General features: G+C 39.4%; 1 protein-coding gene across 5 annotated transcripts in view; it reads left to right on the top strand.

The window, feature by feature from the left end:
• Positions 1-15,427, top strand: part of DIP2C (disco interacting protein 2 homolog C) — a 308,290-nt gene that overhangs the window by 226,969 nt on the left and 65,894 nt on the right. For all 5 annotated transcript variants that reach the window (XM_030230923.2, XM_030230938.2, XM_030230931.2 and 2 more), the window contains 10 exons: positions 985-1,108; positions 1,719-1,828; positions 3,147-3,249; positions 3,603-3,667; positions 5,426-5,519; positions 5,636-5,755; positions 6,645-6,759; positions 10,554-10,693; positions 12,272-12,408; positions 14,589-14,797. In XM_030230923.2, the coding sequence (XP_030086783.1) occupies positions 985-1,108; positions 1,719-1,828; positions 3,147-3,249; positions 3,603-3,667; positions 5,426-5,519; positions 5,636-5,755; positions 6,645-6,759; positions 10,554-10,693; positions 12,272-12,408; positions 14,589-14,797 (1,217 nt within the window). The remainder of the gene's footprint in view (positions 1-984; positions 1,109-1,718; positions 1,829-3,146; positions 3,250-3,602; positions 3,668-5,425; positions 5,520-5,635; positions 5,756-6,644; positions 6,760-10,553; positions 10,694-12,271; positions 12,409-14,588; positions 14,798-15,427) is intronic.

Below are 15,427 nucleotides of genomic sequence, written 5' to 3'. Positions count from 1 at the left end.
GTTGAGGTTGTGTGTGGAGGTGACCTAGTCCAGCTTCCCTGCTCAAACAGGGTGCCCAGACTGTATCCACTGTAGCTTTTGGATATCTCCAAGTATGGAAACTCTACAACCTCTGTGGGTGCTTTGTGCCAGTCACCCTCCCAGCAAAAAGGCATTTCCTGATTGTCAGAGGGAACCTCCTCTGTTTTGGTTTGTGTCCATTGCCTCTGGTCCCATCTCTGGGCAAAGTAAGGAATGAACCTGGCTCCATCTCCTGCACAGCCTCCCTTCAGGTGTTTGTACACATTGATTGGATCCCTCCCTGAGCATTCTCTTCTCAAGGCTGAGCAGTCCCAGCTCTCACTCTTCCCTCAGAGGAGAGATGCTCCAGTCCCTTAATTATCATAGTGGCTTTTGCTGACTCTCTCCAGTAGCTCTGTGTCTTCCTGGAAGCCCAGAAGGTTCCAGCACTGGGGATGTGCCTCACTGTGCTGAGGGGGAGGATGCTCTTGCCAGGGCTCCTTGCTGGTTCACACCCAGCTTGCTGTCCACCAGGACCCCCAGGTTCTTCACAAAAAGCTGCTCTCCAGACCATTCTGGCACAGAGGTTTGTTCCTCCATAGGTGCAGGACTTTGAATTTGCCTTTGATGAACTTTATGAGGGCCCTGTCTGGCAATTTCTCCAGGGATCCCTCTGGATGGAACAACCTTCTGTCAGACCAGGCATTCCTCCCAGCCACTTGTCATTTCTGAAGAGATGCAAGAGCAGATGCCACCTGATGGCTTCCACTGTCTTTATGATTTATGTTGCCACAGACAGGAATTCCTAGCTTGTGGAATTCCTTTGTCAATGTACAGATGAGTTTTGATAGTCACCTAAAAGGAAATCAATTTAAAGGAAAGAGACCTCAAGATAATTTTCCTCTCAAGATAATGTGCCCAAGAACAACAGTGCTTTCAGCCTGTAATCATGTCTAATCAATTCTGTATTTTGTCATCTCTTAGGATGCAGGAAGTCAACAAATAGGCTTTTTGCTTGGAAGCTGTGGAGTTACTGTGGCCTTGACCAGCGATGCATGCCATAAAGGACTGCCTAAAAGCCCCACAGGGGAGATACCACAGTTTAAAGGTAACCTAGCCCTAGTTTATCCTGGCTCCCACTGGTCATTTACTACAACAAACTGCTCTTGTTTAGTGGCTGTGGGTGAGGGTCAGGCTGTGAAGAAACCCTTGTCACAGGAGCAGCTGGGCTGCTGGGACACTGCTGTCCTGGTGTGTCACTGTGGCAGTGATGGCTGTGCCAGCCTCATGGATGGAGAGCTGCTCCCAGTCCAGTTCTCTGCTGGCTCAGCCAGGCTGCTGAGACCACCTGTGGCCACAAAAATCCAACCAACAGACTTAGGACTGTAGTAGATGAGAAGTGTTCATAGGATTCACTCCTTCAGTGACATGTAGGGACAGTAACTTGTGATGGGGGAGTGTTAATGAAACTGCTGGTACAAATAGCAGCTTAAACTGCCCAGCCATTCCCTCAGGGACTGCCTAAAAACACCTCAGTAGCTGTGTTAGAAAAGCAGATCTGCAAAATCTTGTTACCCATACTACACTGAGGTTCAAAGGAAGCAATGTTTAGCTAATGGTGACACAGACTTTTCAAGAACAAAACTCTGGCAGGGAAGGTTTTGTCTTGTCTTATCCAGCAGAAACTCAATGAAAGCTGGCTTTTGTTTGTACCTCAGGCTGGCCAAAGCTGCTGTGGTTTGTCACTGAGTCTAAACACCTCTCCAAGCCACCTCGTGACTGGTTCCCACACATCAAGGATGCCAACAATGACACAGCTTACATTGAGGTGAGTTCATGAAGATGCATCTTCTCCTCAAATCATTACATATGGCACTCTGGATTAGGTAAACATCATTATTCATTCAGTAGTCACAGAAGCAAAGAACATCCTGCTTTAGCTTGTTAATAAGTAATGTTTTTTTAATAAATTCGACCAATACTGATTTCAGAAAAGTCAATGGAATGTTAAATTGTATTCTGGGTGTTTCTAACATTAACATTTTTATGTGGCTGCTGCAGTGTTCTATTACATTTGCCCTGAGCAGTCTTGGTTCTGTTCAGTGTGGGCTTGCCCACTAGCCCTGAATGGATAGAGATGACAAGGTTCACAGTGAAGCTTCAGTTCTCATATCAAAACCTTCAGACCCTTTGAAAAAGAATTTCTTGTTCAAATGCTTGCCTGTCACTTACTGCTTTATGAGTCACACTCCCAACAACAGAACAGCATCAGGAAGAGAAAGTTAGCAATGCTGTTGAATTTAATTTTCCTCCTTTTTTTCCCCATCATTTTCTCCCCCTTCTGCATAGACTCAAATGCTTTGAATTCAGTGCTGGTAATACTGAATTTTAATTATTCTTCAAAGGGACTAAGTGCAAGTGAATGGACCAAAGGTGTTTCCTGTCTTTGTGCAGACAGGACACTGGGCTAGAGAAGCAGAGACGTCTTCACTCTCAGTCTTGCTGATTATCTTCATCATGGAGAAAGATAAATTTTTAATGTATTATCTGCCCCTGATAGTTGTCTGACAATTATATAAAGTTACAAAAATTATTTCAATAATCACCAATGGTCTCCCACCTCTTTTCTGCTGCTTTTTCATGAGTCTCACATTCTCCTGATCAAAGAGCTTGTGTCTTTCAGGCTGTATACATATAGATTATTGTCACAGCACCCAGCAAGGATTCTGCAGTCAGCTCTTATCACATACCTTATAAGATAGAGAAGGGAGAAGCTGGGGTTTAGTGGTTGGCCTATAAAATCTAACATGTGAACATTGAACAGACTGAACTAGGTTATTCTCTGCTAAATCTAGCCAGTCCATTAGTCACTGACAGGATCAGAATTATTAGAGTTATGTTTCCATAATGTCTGTTTTCAAACAACACATGGATATCAGATACCAAACCTGGGAATCTTCAGTCAAAAGAAAAAGCCTAGCTAAAAAAAAACAAATTGCCTTTTAACAAAGAAAACTCCCCAGTACTGCTACCTTCTTAAAATAGAGTCATTAGATGTGTCCATAATTCACCTGCAGAGGAAACACTTTAAACATAGCTATTAAATAATGGAATTATGGCAATTCTTTCTGCTTATTTCTTTTTAGTACAAGACATGTAAAGATGGAAGTGTGCTTGGGGTAACTGTGACAAGGATTGCACTGCTGACACACTGCCAAGCTCTGACCCAGGCATGTGGATACACAGAAGGTATGGAGTGTGCTCATCTTCCCTAAAACATCTGTACATCATCCTTAAAATCAAGTGGGGATTGTTATTTATTTTTCATCAGTCTCCTATAAGCTGGGTGCCAAAGGCTTCTAGATTTAAAAATATTATTTTTTTTCATTTGTTTCAGGAAATATGTTCATGTTTAAAATATCTATAGGAGAGGTACAAATAATGTCTTAACCAATATATATCCTGCAGTGGAGATTTACTTTGAAAGTTGATATTTGAGGTCATCAGTCATGTTATACTGAAGCTTCCTTCCTTTGAGTGGGTTTGCCTTGGGTCTATGCCATATTCTAAAAAATAAATTCTGCTTTGTTTTTGTTGGACAGCTGAAACAATTGTGAATGTACTAGATTTCAAGAAGGATGTTGGTTTATGGCATGGAATTCTTACAGTAAGTATGTTTTTTTATTCTCTCTGTGTATTTGAAAATAAACTGACCTAATATGCTTAGTGCTGTCACAAACTGGGATGTCCTACAGTTTCTTCTAATACAATTTTTTCTGCTTTGAAAGCAAAGTAAATGTCATTTAAACCCATGATCTTCTCCTAGTGCATTTACCTGTAATGAGCATGGTAAAGATGTCAGTGTATTTTTGTGTATCATGTCCAGTACTGTGATCCCATTCTTATCATGTTACCTCACCAATATGTGATTTTGAGATCAAACTTTATAGCAGAAACAAATCAAATTAGGACTTTCCTTTGTAGGGATATGATCCAGTGGCACAGTTCTATTGCCCCTGTCCAAACTCCCACCAACTGATGCTTTTGCTAACATGAAGTATCCCCAATTCTTTAAGTTACATTAATTTTCTACTTGTTGTTGGAATGTCTTCCTCAATTGACATGGGAGACAATTGACATATTTTGAAGGATTGCTTCTTAAGGTGCTGTTGCAATCAGGGACTGACAAATTGTTTGCTATTCATTGATCATTTTAAGAACAGATGTCAAGTCTTGAAGGGTTATTGTTTGGGGGGGTCCCATGATTTTGGGGGTCCCCAGGATCCCCAGTGATCTGATACGTTTTTCCCATGCAGTGTTACTCTGTTCTCACTATCAAAGTGCAGTAATAACATTTCTGAAGCAGAAATGATAAGGCTTAACACCCATAAGTATCTCATATTAAAAAATCATCTTTATCACTGGTTGAAAGCAAATGTCTACTAGAGCTGTTCTGTGCCTTCCTTTGCTATTAGTCTTGTTCTGAACTTCATTTTTTCAGTACTTGCCTGTTTTCCTGCACCTATGCTTGTGCCAGACTGAAAGGATAGCTATCTTTTGCAGCTCTCCAAGTGTTTAGATGACTAATCCACTGGGACACTTAACCTTTCTTAAACCTAGGTTTTCCAAAACAAATACTGTATTTAACCTGAGCTGCTGTGAGGGAAAGTGTGTTGCCCTGAGGAGATATTTGTAAATGCTAACAGAAGTAAAGCAGCAGCTCATTTACAGGATGTGTGTTTAACACTGGCAAATCACTGATGCAATTGATGGGCTCAGACTGAGAGATCAGCTTTGGGTTTGTCATTGGTTTCACTCAGCTGCATTTCCTAAACTTCCTGGAACTTTTCATGACCTTGTTGAAAATACTGGAATTAGCTCACCTGGAGAGAGACTAAAACCTCCTTCATTAATTTTCTTTTAAATTAATTGATTTCTGCTTAGTCTAGGATTTTAATGTATTTGTCTCCTGTCTTTTAAATAATTTGTGCTCCATTACCATTGGTAGCTTTTATTTTTCCCAGAGCTGGATTTTCATAAACAGATGTCTTGCTGCTTTTGTCCTTTTTAGTACAGTGTTCATATATTTGGCACATTATCAAGCTTAGGGAAAATATTTAACTACATAGCAAACATGTAGACATTCTTCACCCAATTTTTTAAAAATTTTTTTCTATTTAGAGTAAACCTCTTTGAGTATGAATAGAAAGAAATTTTTTTTTTCAGTACTGCATAAAAGTTATGATCTGATTAGTATAAATCCTTGATCCTTAATTAAAGCATTGGAAAATGGGTGTCTGTTTTATCTTAATGTTGGTAGCTAGATAGGAAAAGAGAGTGATTTGCATAGATGCCCCTGCCCATAACACAATATGAGTAGGTGCCACAATTTTTGTATCAAACCCTTTTATCTTTTTGATTTCAGAGTGTCATGAACATGATGCATGTCATCAGTATTCCATACTCCTTAATGAAAGTGAATCCTCTGTCATGGATACAAAAAGTCTGTCAATACAAAGGTAAGGAACAAGAACACAAAAAGTTTCCTTGATAGTCAAAATCAAAAGTGCAAATTGATAACACAGCTGCCTAGCTTTTCTATGGTGTGTTAGTAATTTTCTCATTGCTGTTGCAGCAAAAGTTGCCTGTGTGAAGTCCAGAGACATGCACTGGGCGTTGGTGGCACACCGGGACCAGAGGGACATCAACCTCTCCTCGCTGCGGATGCTGATAGTGGCTGATGGTGCAAACCCATGTAAGCTCTGCTGCTCCAGGGCAGGACAGAGCAGGAAGGGGTTTCTTCTCTCTTGCACTTAGAGCTTCAATCTTCACCCCTCTTAGTTAAAATATTTGCAAAATATGCAGTTTGTCTAGTACAAACAGTGTGACATTTATGGAAACAGTAATCTATCTAGGATTTTTTACAAAGTACATTGTTCTTTAGCTCATCCTGAAACAAACTTGATATTCCATATAACATAAATTGCAGTAAATCTAGTTTTGTTTAACATCACAGTCGTGTATAAAGACTGAACCTATAAAAGTTGAAGCAATGAAGACCTTAAGCTATAGAAAGGATCAGAATATTTCCTCTGAATGACAGCTCTCAGGTGCAGAAGTAACTGAGAATTTTAGGGGAATGCTTAAGCTACTCTAGAGAAGCATATCTGAATCACTTCATGGCAATTAGCAGCATGAGCTGGTTCTCTGTATTATTTAAGATACCAGCACAGAGGTGTTCTGCTTCTTTGTAGTAGTTTATTTGGAATTTATGAGTTAAATCCTTAATTTCCCTCATCCTAATAAAGGACACTGGAATGAAATTGATACTGTAAATCTAACAGTAATGGCTGTGTAAGCATAATGTGAAGATTTCATGCTTAAAAATTGGTCTTTATTCCCAGTACATATATACACAACTGCTTATACATACATACATACATACATACATACATACATACATATATATATATATATATATATATAGTTGTAGCAGCTATGTATTTCCCAGTGGACAAGGATCCTTTTTAAATTATTTTTCCTGAAAAGCTTATATATTAAACAGTAAATTTGCAGTTTGAATAACATCACTTCAGAAATCAAATTATTTTTCTCTCTGACTATTTTTTTTTTCTTTACCCCAGGGTCCATTTCTTCCTGTGATGCATTTCTCAATGTCTTCCAAAGTAAAGGTCTAAGGCAGGAGGTCATTTGTCCCTGTGCTAGCTCACCAGAAGCTCTCACTGTGGCTATTCGAAGGTATGTGGTACACCAGTGAAAACAGACCCACTTAATCTGTATGTCTAGTAATTTGAAAAAAAAGAATTAAATATGAATCTGCATATTTAAGTTCTATATGATATGCATAGTTTGCAATGTGTTTATGTCCAAGGAAGACATACAAGAAGAATTTTTAGAGTAATGATTTAACTTCAGAAGGCTTTATGGCTCCCATTGCTGTAATTTTAACTCATTTTAAATTAAATAAGTTGAAATGCAAAAGGAAATTCTGTAAATAAAAATGTAAAAATGCCACCGTAAGCGTAAAATTAATTAAAATGAGAGAATTAAAGGGAATTGCCATTGAGGAAAACCATATTCTTAAGTACTCTGTTTAGAGAGAATTATGACCTTCTGCCGGCTGCTTTTGGCTGACAGGCACTTTTTAACCATTCACAGACTCTCAGTAACCATCTGGAAATCTCTTTGAGTCTGAGGGATTTGTGACTAGAAATAAAATAGATAAATTCCACTAAAACTGCTAAATGCTACTAGAACTGTTAAGTGTTATGTAAATACAATCACAGCGTTGTTCAGGTTGGAAAAGACCTTTAAGATCATTGAATCCAACCATTAACCCAGCACTGCAAAGCCTTCACCAAACTGTGTCCCTGAGCGCCACTTCCACACATCTTCTGAGTACCCAAGGATGGTGTCTCAGCCTCTTCCCTGAGCAGCCTGTTCCAGTGCTTCATGACCCTTTGGGTGAAGAAATTAGTTCTAAAATCCAAACTAAACCTCCCCTGGCACAACTTGAGGCCATTTCCTCTTGTTCTGTCCCTTGTTCCTTGGGAGAAAAGACCCACCTGGCTCCAGCCCCCTTTCAGGCTACAGCCTTCCTCATCACTTAGCAAGTGATCAGGTCCCCTCTGAGCCTTTCCTCCAGGCTGAGCCCCCCAGCACCCTCAGCCTCTCATAAGACTTTACTCCAGCAGCAGTATCCTGTCAGGAGGGCTGTAGCACACAGTCAATGCTGTAAGTATTGTCTGTTTTGGCAGAGTTTTCCAAAAATTATACATTGAACAGTAAGCACTTTGTTTTTAAGTTCATGTTTCAGCAGCCAATTAGAATTGCTTCATGTTAGAACATGCAATATAAACGTGTAAAGCACTAAAATAGCATTAAGTAAAATACTTCCTGCCACAAATTCACCATCCAAGTGAAATTTAACTAGATTTTCAATTAGCTTTCCAACAGAACATTTACAGGAGGAAGGACACGAGGCCAAGTGTGTGGTTGATTTTCAGCCACCTCATTATTAGTTCAGAACATCTGAAAGCAATCCATCAGGAACTTACCCTGCCCAGGTTAGTTGTCTTTCTGTGAACCACAGGATTTCAGAGAGCCCTTCACTCAGCTCCACCTGCCTGCTCTCAGCTTTCTGCAGGAAGTACCAAGTGTCTTTCCCTTAGATGGGTTTCCCTGCCATTGGCTGTGCAGGCCTTTGCTTGGAATAAACTCTTGCCTGTAAGTTTAGAGAGGAACTGAACAGCAGACATCTCTTGTGCTGAGCACTGTGCAGGTTTTTAATTTCCTGGGCCGACCCTGGAAAATTTGGCTCAAATCACAGGTTAGGAAGTGGGAAAACTTCATAATGGCATGACTGGTGTGCCCTTTCTAGACATAAACTCTGTGTCTGGAGCTCTCTGAAGCACTAAAAATTCATTTCCAAATTAACTAGCATTGAGACCTTAAAAAAAAAATATTAGCACATAGCATTGTGGATAATTTAAAATAAAAAAATAGGCATTTTATCTTCAGTGCGTGACTGTGTAATTACAGAGCAGTTCTTCCTGCAGTGAGTGTTGCAGAACACATCTCCTTTTATTTGAACTCTGTTTAATGGTAGGATAATACTAGATGAACTTGGGAGATGTAGTATTTTTCATTTCGTTCAAGCCATCTCCACTGACAGTAAAGTCATTATCATACAATTTCCAAAGAGTTACTGCTGAAGTATGCATTAAAATGACTCCCTGCAGAGCAGAGATCCTGAGAGCTCCCTGGTAATGCTCTGACTCTTTCAAAATCTATGGTGTATTTTTACTGAACTTCCTACAAGGAGGAGTAACAAAACCAGTTCTCATTTGAAATAACCTTATAGTTTAGAAAAAGGCAGTAATAGGCTAGAGGTGCTTCAGCCTTAGTGCTGAATCACAAACCCTAATTTTCAAAGGGATGTGTCATGCTAATAATTCATGTTATTCCCCTTTGGTTTACTGCATATTAGTCTAAACCCACTTGCTTAAGGGAATGCAAAAGTTTAAGTACAGGGTTTTTTCCCTGTTTAAATGGCTGGCAAAAAGCAGTGGTCAGATAGATTGTGTTATCTGTAAATGGTAGGTGGAGCTGCTCTCAAAATGCTTTGAGTGATAAGTGGTGCAAGAAAATGGATGTGATGAAAATCCAGATGGCCTCTGCTTCTGGAAGACTGTGAGAAGCCTGCAGGAGACCTTTCTTCTCATGAGCACAAAATGTGTGTTTTGGGGAGCAGGGATGAGGGAAAGTTGATCAATAATGTCACTGAAAGTTCCTTTTCCATGATGGGAGTGTTATTTATCACAGGTGCTTGTTTACTAGTGCCATTTGTTATGCTCTAATGCAATTTCAAGCACGCTTACATCCTTCTTTGTTGACAATGTCACTTGAGAAATATGGCTCGTAAAACCTATTAATTGAAATTTATAGAGCCCATCAGGGCAAGGCTTACATGAGCAGGACTGGCTGAGGCCCATCTAGTATTTCAAGCACATTAGAGGAGAAATGTCACATCAAAGGACATTATCTGTTAAAAAATAGTTGTGTTGTGATGGAGCACTTGGGAAAAATGCAGAATTGTGAGCTAAATATTGTGTGTTTTATCCATCCTGAAAGGAGCTGGAGTCTGCTCTTCATGGATGCATAATCTGAACTCAAATCAGCAGCATGTCACCTTCTAGTTTTGCATTTTAAAGTACAGGACATTGTGAGAGTCCTTCCAGACATGAAAAGCTCTGACACATTCCCCTGCCTTGGGAACTTGCTTACATCAACACTCATTTACTCAAGCCACTCTCTGATAGGTATAGTTGTATCCACTGGTGCAGCAGGTGGTTTTGTACTGAAAGAAGCTGACAGGCATCTTGTGCTGATGCTGTGGAATTTTACAGCAATGAATCCAAGCAAACTGAGGCAGTATCAAGAGGCTGCATCCACATTTTGACCATGACTGATGAAGGCAGTAATTTGTTTTAATTTTCATGTGGTAAATTAGAATAAGAAGGATTCAATTATATGCACTAAAATGAAGATGGTGAAGTCCTTGTTTCTTCCACAGATACTTGACAGTAAATCTATGCCAGGTTGCCTCAAAATAGATAACATATAGAAGTTATCAAGTTGTTCACTGATTAGTTCCAAATATTTGTAGTGCAGTTTTCTTCCACATTGTCTGTATCATCTTTCAGTATTTAAAAATTAGTTAACAGCTCTTTGCTTGGGTAGTAAGGCAATCTTTTTAAATTTTTCTGAAAATTAAATACAAGCTGTTTTGGGTAAATGTTAGGGGTTACTCACATCTCAGCAGCCCCATATATGTGGGTGGGCACTGAACAAAAGATGTAATTAATCAGAAATGACTGAGAAACAGGATTTTATTGGGCCTATCAGGGGAGGCAGGAAGGAGGAATTTTAAACCCTTGGAACAGAGGAGTCTTTGCAATAGTAGTGCATTAAGCACAAGGAATGTTTCCACCTGCCTGCTGGTGCACTGATGCTCTAACCCGTGCTCGCAGGCCAACAGATGACAGCAACCAGCCGCCGGGGAGAGGAGTTCTGTCCATGCATGGGCTCACCTACGGCGTGATTCGAGTGGACTCTGAAGAAAAGCTGTCTGTCCTGACTGTCCAGGATGTTGGCTTAGTGATGCCAGGAGGTGAGGAACTTCCTTTGAAACTTCTTATGATCCATCAGTTTAAGTAATTGGCAGCAGAAAGTTGCAGCTGAGCGTACTTTGTTGCTGGACTACAAGCTTTGGGACTACAAGGTCCTTGAAAACATTTTAGTCCAAAAGCATTACCTTACAAAACTTCATGGTTTGGAAATCTCAAGATTTCTTGTCTGCATTTACCTCAGTCTATCTGTGCTTGCATTAGCAACATGTATTAAATAACCTGCCACCACATCTGTTCCAAGGCTGTGAGGTGTTGGTAGAGAAAATAAGGAAGTTAAAGTACTGTGGCTATAAATATCCATAAGTCCAACCAGGACAAAAGGTTTCAGTAGGGAAAATTTTCATAGCCTGCGCTAAGGATCAACAAAATTGCTATCTGAAAGCTTACAGAATGTTTTTCCAAAGGTCTTGTGCTATCACCCAGCTACTAGATAGAGGAGGTATGACTGAAAAGTTCATGTTGATAAATTCAAACTGGAACCAGTGCTTCTGAAGAGGAAGATAACACTTTTCATAAGGCAGCTGCATTTTAAATAAGATGCTGTGGACACTAGAAAAGGCTAATACTGTATTTTTTTGTAAGAGAATGTTTGTTATGGACCAAAGCAGTAAAACATAAGGATGCATCTTACAAAATTTCAGTTGAACAACTTAAAATAAGGGAAGATACGATTGGTTGTTGTTTAATAGTTATCATACAAGATATTATAATTGATGTTCGATCTTGCACTTCATATTATGTTCTGATAAATTAATGAAAGTACACACTCCTGTTTATCCTGAGTGAAAGATTTTGCACCCTTGTAGTTAAAAGGTATGTTGATTCCTTTCTATTTTCCCTGATCATCATTTCCCTGATCTCTGCAATTACAAAATCTACCAGTGCTGTACTCCAACTCCAGAGATGACAGCTAAAGCAGCATTCCTGATTCCTGTTCAAATGGTTGACATAAAATAGTGCTTCTTTCTCAGACCAGTGCTTTCTAATCCCTCCTGGTTAGCTCCTGCTGTCTCTGCAGGCCTCTGAGACCAGACAGAGGGAGTCTGAGCTCGGATAGATTCTCAGTAAAACAACCCTATTGGTCTGCTGGAATATCTTGGTCTTTCATACGGTGTTGCTACTTTCTGAAAGGTGGATTTCCTGGTTGTCTGCCTCCCTGGCTGTATAGTAATTATCAAGGGCTCCATTAGGGTATTTCATTTTGCACTGACTGAGGCAGATCAGCTTTTCAGTATGCAAAGCTGGGAACACAGTCACATTTCACAGCAATATTACAGATGAACAGCAGTTTCAGAAAGCAAGGCAAATAGGTATTGTTATCAATGTAAAGACTGAGTTTACATAAAGATCCTTGCATTCTTTATATAAATATCATTCATAATAGAAAACCTCTTGATAATGTTGAACACCTTAATGTTCAAGAAACTGATTTTAGACATTACACTACATGTAATTCATTTGTTTATGTCATCTCCACCGTGTTGTCTTTCCCACAGCACTTATGTGATTCTGTGGTTCATTTTATAATATTTTTTTTAATTCCTTTCTTCTCCCTCCAGCTATAATGTGTTCAGTGAAGCCAGATGGAATTCCTCAGCTCTGTAAAACAGATGAGATAGGAGAACTTTGTGTATGTGCTATTGCAACGGGTACATCATATTATGGACTCTCGGGCATGACCAAAAATACTTTTGAGGTAAGTTGACAAAAAGTGCTATATAAAATCCTTCCTTTTGAACTTTTTCTGTTTCAAGGTAATATTTGACATGAAGTATTGATATTAACAGTGTAAGTATAGCAATATTAATCAATGCTTGTGGCTTGGGACCTATATTCTAGCCAGATAATCTGCACTGAAGCCCATTTCATTAAGTGCAAGAGTAGATCTTTATGTGAGTTTAGTTTTGGCTCTGAAGAGCTTTTATTCAATATTCAAATAAAATACCAGGAGCTGAAAAAAATCAGAATGAAAGGAGTAAGAAAGACCAAGTTCAAAAGGTAATATTGTATAAGTCTGTGTGCTGAATTTGATTATTGCAAACAGTAAGAAAGCTGCTTGGTGTCTCTAGGAAAGCACTTTTCAACATTTCCACAGCACTTTCAGCATTAAGGCTTCTATTTATACAGAATCCTGACAGATGTAGTATTCAAGAGATGTATCTGAAGAGCAGAGAAACCTTTTCCTGATTAGTCCCCATCTGCTTTTGTTTGAACTGCATTAGGTGAAATCCTTTTGGCTTTGTGGAATCTGTTTTCTGACTCCAGTGCACACAGCTGTATTGATAGCTCTGTAGTACCTGCTCACTTGTTATCATTAACTTTTGCTGGACACAGTGTGTAGGGCTGCAGATAGAGAAAAAGTCAAAAAAATTTATTTTAAAGATACAATTCTTTCTTATTTAATATTTATGGCAGAAATTAACACTAATACATTTAGGTTTCCCTTAAAAAAACTCTCTGTTATTACCACTTTTAATAGATCAATGTGACTAATATCTCCTGCAAAATGCAGAGCTGAATGTTGTAAGCACTGCACATCATATAATTAATGGAGACAAGTAGATATGATTCTACTTCCTGCTGTTGAAGTCAGGAATCCTACTATGCTATTGTGGTCTGAAATTTGTAGATAGCTGATTTTTATGCTACAAATACAATTGGCAATGCCCAGTGTGGGTGATAATCCTGGATTTTACATGATTCTGGGTAGAAAGGTACTTCTGTTCATTTTGTAGTACTTGCTGTAATGGTGATATCATTCATAATTCATAACTGTCAGCAGTTTAACAGTATATTTAGACTGATTTAGACTTTTTCCTAATGCTAAGCAAATAAACTGCCATTGAGTGAGCAGGACCACTCTATTTTAAAGTTAAGCATGATTTTAAGTGTTCTCTCAAAGTGGATCTCTATTCTGTTTTACTGCTTAATTCATGTTGCACGTATTAGAGTGTCAAAGAGTTTTGTGTTCCTGTAATGAATTATGGCCAAAGATGTATAAGCATTAAATCTGTTCAGTAAGAGTCACCCATGGGCATCTGGCAGCAGAATTTGACCTTTCTTTTTAGATGAGCCTTCAAGAACAATATATAGGCATAGTATTCTACTTGCCATTGTCTTTTTGCTTTTAGACTATTTAAGTTTAAAGAAATGACTGCAGGAAAGTGTAGTTGTGTCAAAATGCAGCTCAGAGCAGCTCACATGCCAAAAGGATATCACTGTGCTAATTAGGGTAGAAAAAGCCATAGGATCCTGTCTGTGGAAGTCATGTATGTCTGGTGTTCAGACATTTAGAGAGGTGCTCTGTAGGGCTGTATTTTCACTTCCTGGTGTGCTACAGGAGACATTATCACTAGTATTCTGAGAACTTAATTGACCTTAAATAAAAATGTGGTCAGCTGAAAGAATCATTAATGTGCTGTACCTTAAAATAGCTTCACTTCTAGCCTGCCTATTTCTTACACTGTGCTGGAAATGGGCATGAAGTACTGAAAAAAACCTCTACTGAAATGTTCCTGAGTTAAGCTCTCAGTTAACCTATACACAGCGCCTCAGGTTGGCAGTCTGTTCAGCATGGGTTTTTATTTAATACTATTTATGTAGATTTGTATATTTTTTAAGGTCATAAATGATTTACAGACTCACAGTTACAGAAAATGTGCATTGTGAACAGAGTGGGATTGAATTTGCTGGAACTCAGGTACACATAAGTGTAGGAGTTTCCTGACACTCCCTTTATGGTCAGTGAAGGACAAAGAGCATCACCAGTGACCTATTTACAGTGTTCCAGAGTAGCCATCTGAAAGAAAATGCCTGAAATACTTTGCAGCCTGCTCTCTGTGTGCAGAACTGAAGACCCATGTTTCTGTTTTGCAGGTGTTTCCTATGACCAGTTCTGGTGGCCCAATCACCGAATATCCTTTTATAAGGACTGGACTTCTAGGCTTTATAGGACCAGGTGGACTGGTCTTTGTTATTGGCAAAATGGATGGTTTGATGGTTGTCAGTGGAAGAAGACATAATGCTGATGACATTGTAGCAACAGCACTGGCTGTGGAACCCATGAAATTTGTCTACAGGGGCAGGTTCGATCCTTTCCTTCTCTATGTTATGTAGAAATCTTTATTTGGCTTAGATGAAGTGTGAATGATCCAGATGCTTTCAGAAAGCAATGCCTGATGTGCATTGTAGTTTCCCTCCAGTTCTGTTCATATTGCCTGAACCAGGAGACAGCTGAGGGAAGCCCAAGGCAATGCCGAGGCAGAATTTGGATACTAAGGTCTTGAAACTGTGGTTACTGAAATTTCCAGTTGAACAGCTGGTTAATTCTGAGGGTGTTGGCTCAACAGGAGCCTTTCTGTGTGCACTGTACATTTGCAATATGCCTTACACTGAAGTTTTTGAGTGTGAAAGTGGTTCTTTGTGTGACCTTCCTCATGTGCTGGAGCTGAGCAGGAGACATCCAAAACTTCTGAAGGGCCTCGTGCAATAGCACGTGCTCACACTCCATCACATGTCAGACCTCTCACAAAATGATGTTGCAATGACATCTTCTGAGATGGGGCCAAGGAAGGTGCTTATGCTGGCTGTTATAGAGCATCTTAGCAACAGCCTTGGTGTCACCCAAATGTATTGCTTTTCCTCTTCCAAGAATGTTCACTTCTCAGTCCTGCTCTGACATTCTGCTTGTATATACATGACTGGAGAACAAAGCC

Source organism: Serinus canaria, chromosome 2, assembly GCF_022539315.1.
Source record: "Serinus canaria isolate serCan28SL12 chromosome 2, serCan2020, whole genome shotgun sequence".
Taxonomy (NCBI): domain Eukaryota; kingdom Metazoa; phylum Chordata; class Aves; order Passeriformes; family Fringillidae; genus Serinus; species Serinus canaria.
The sequence above is the reverse complement of the archived record's forward strand: the minus strand, read 5'-3'. Positions and strand labels throughout refer to the sequence as shown.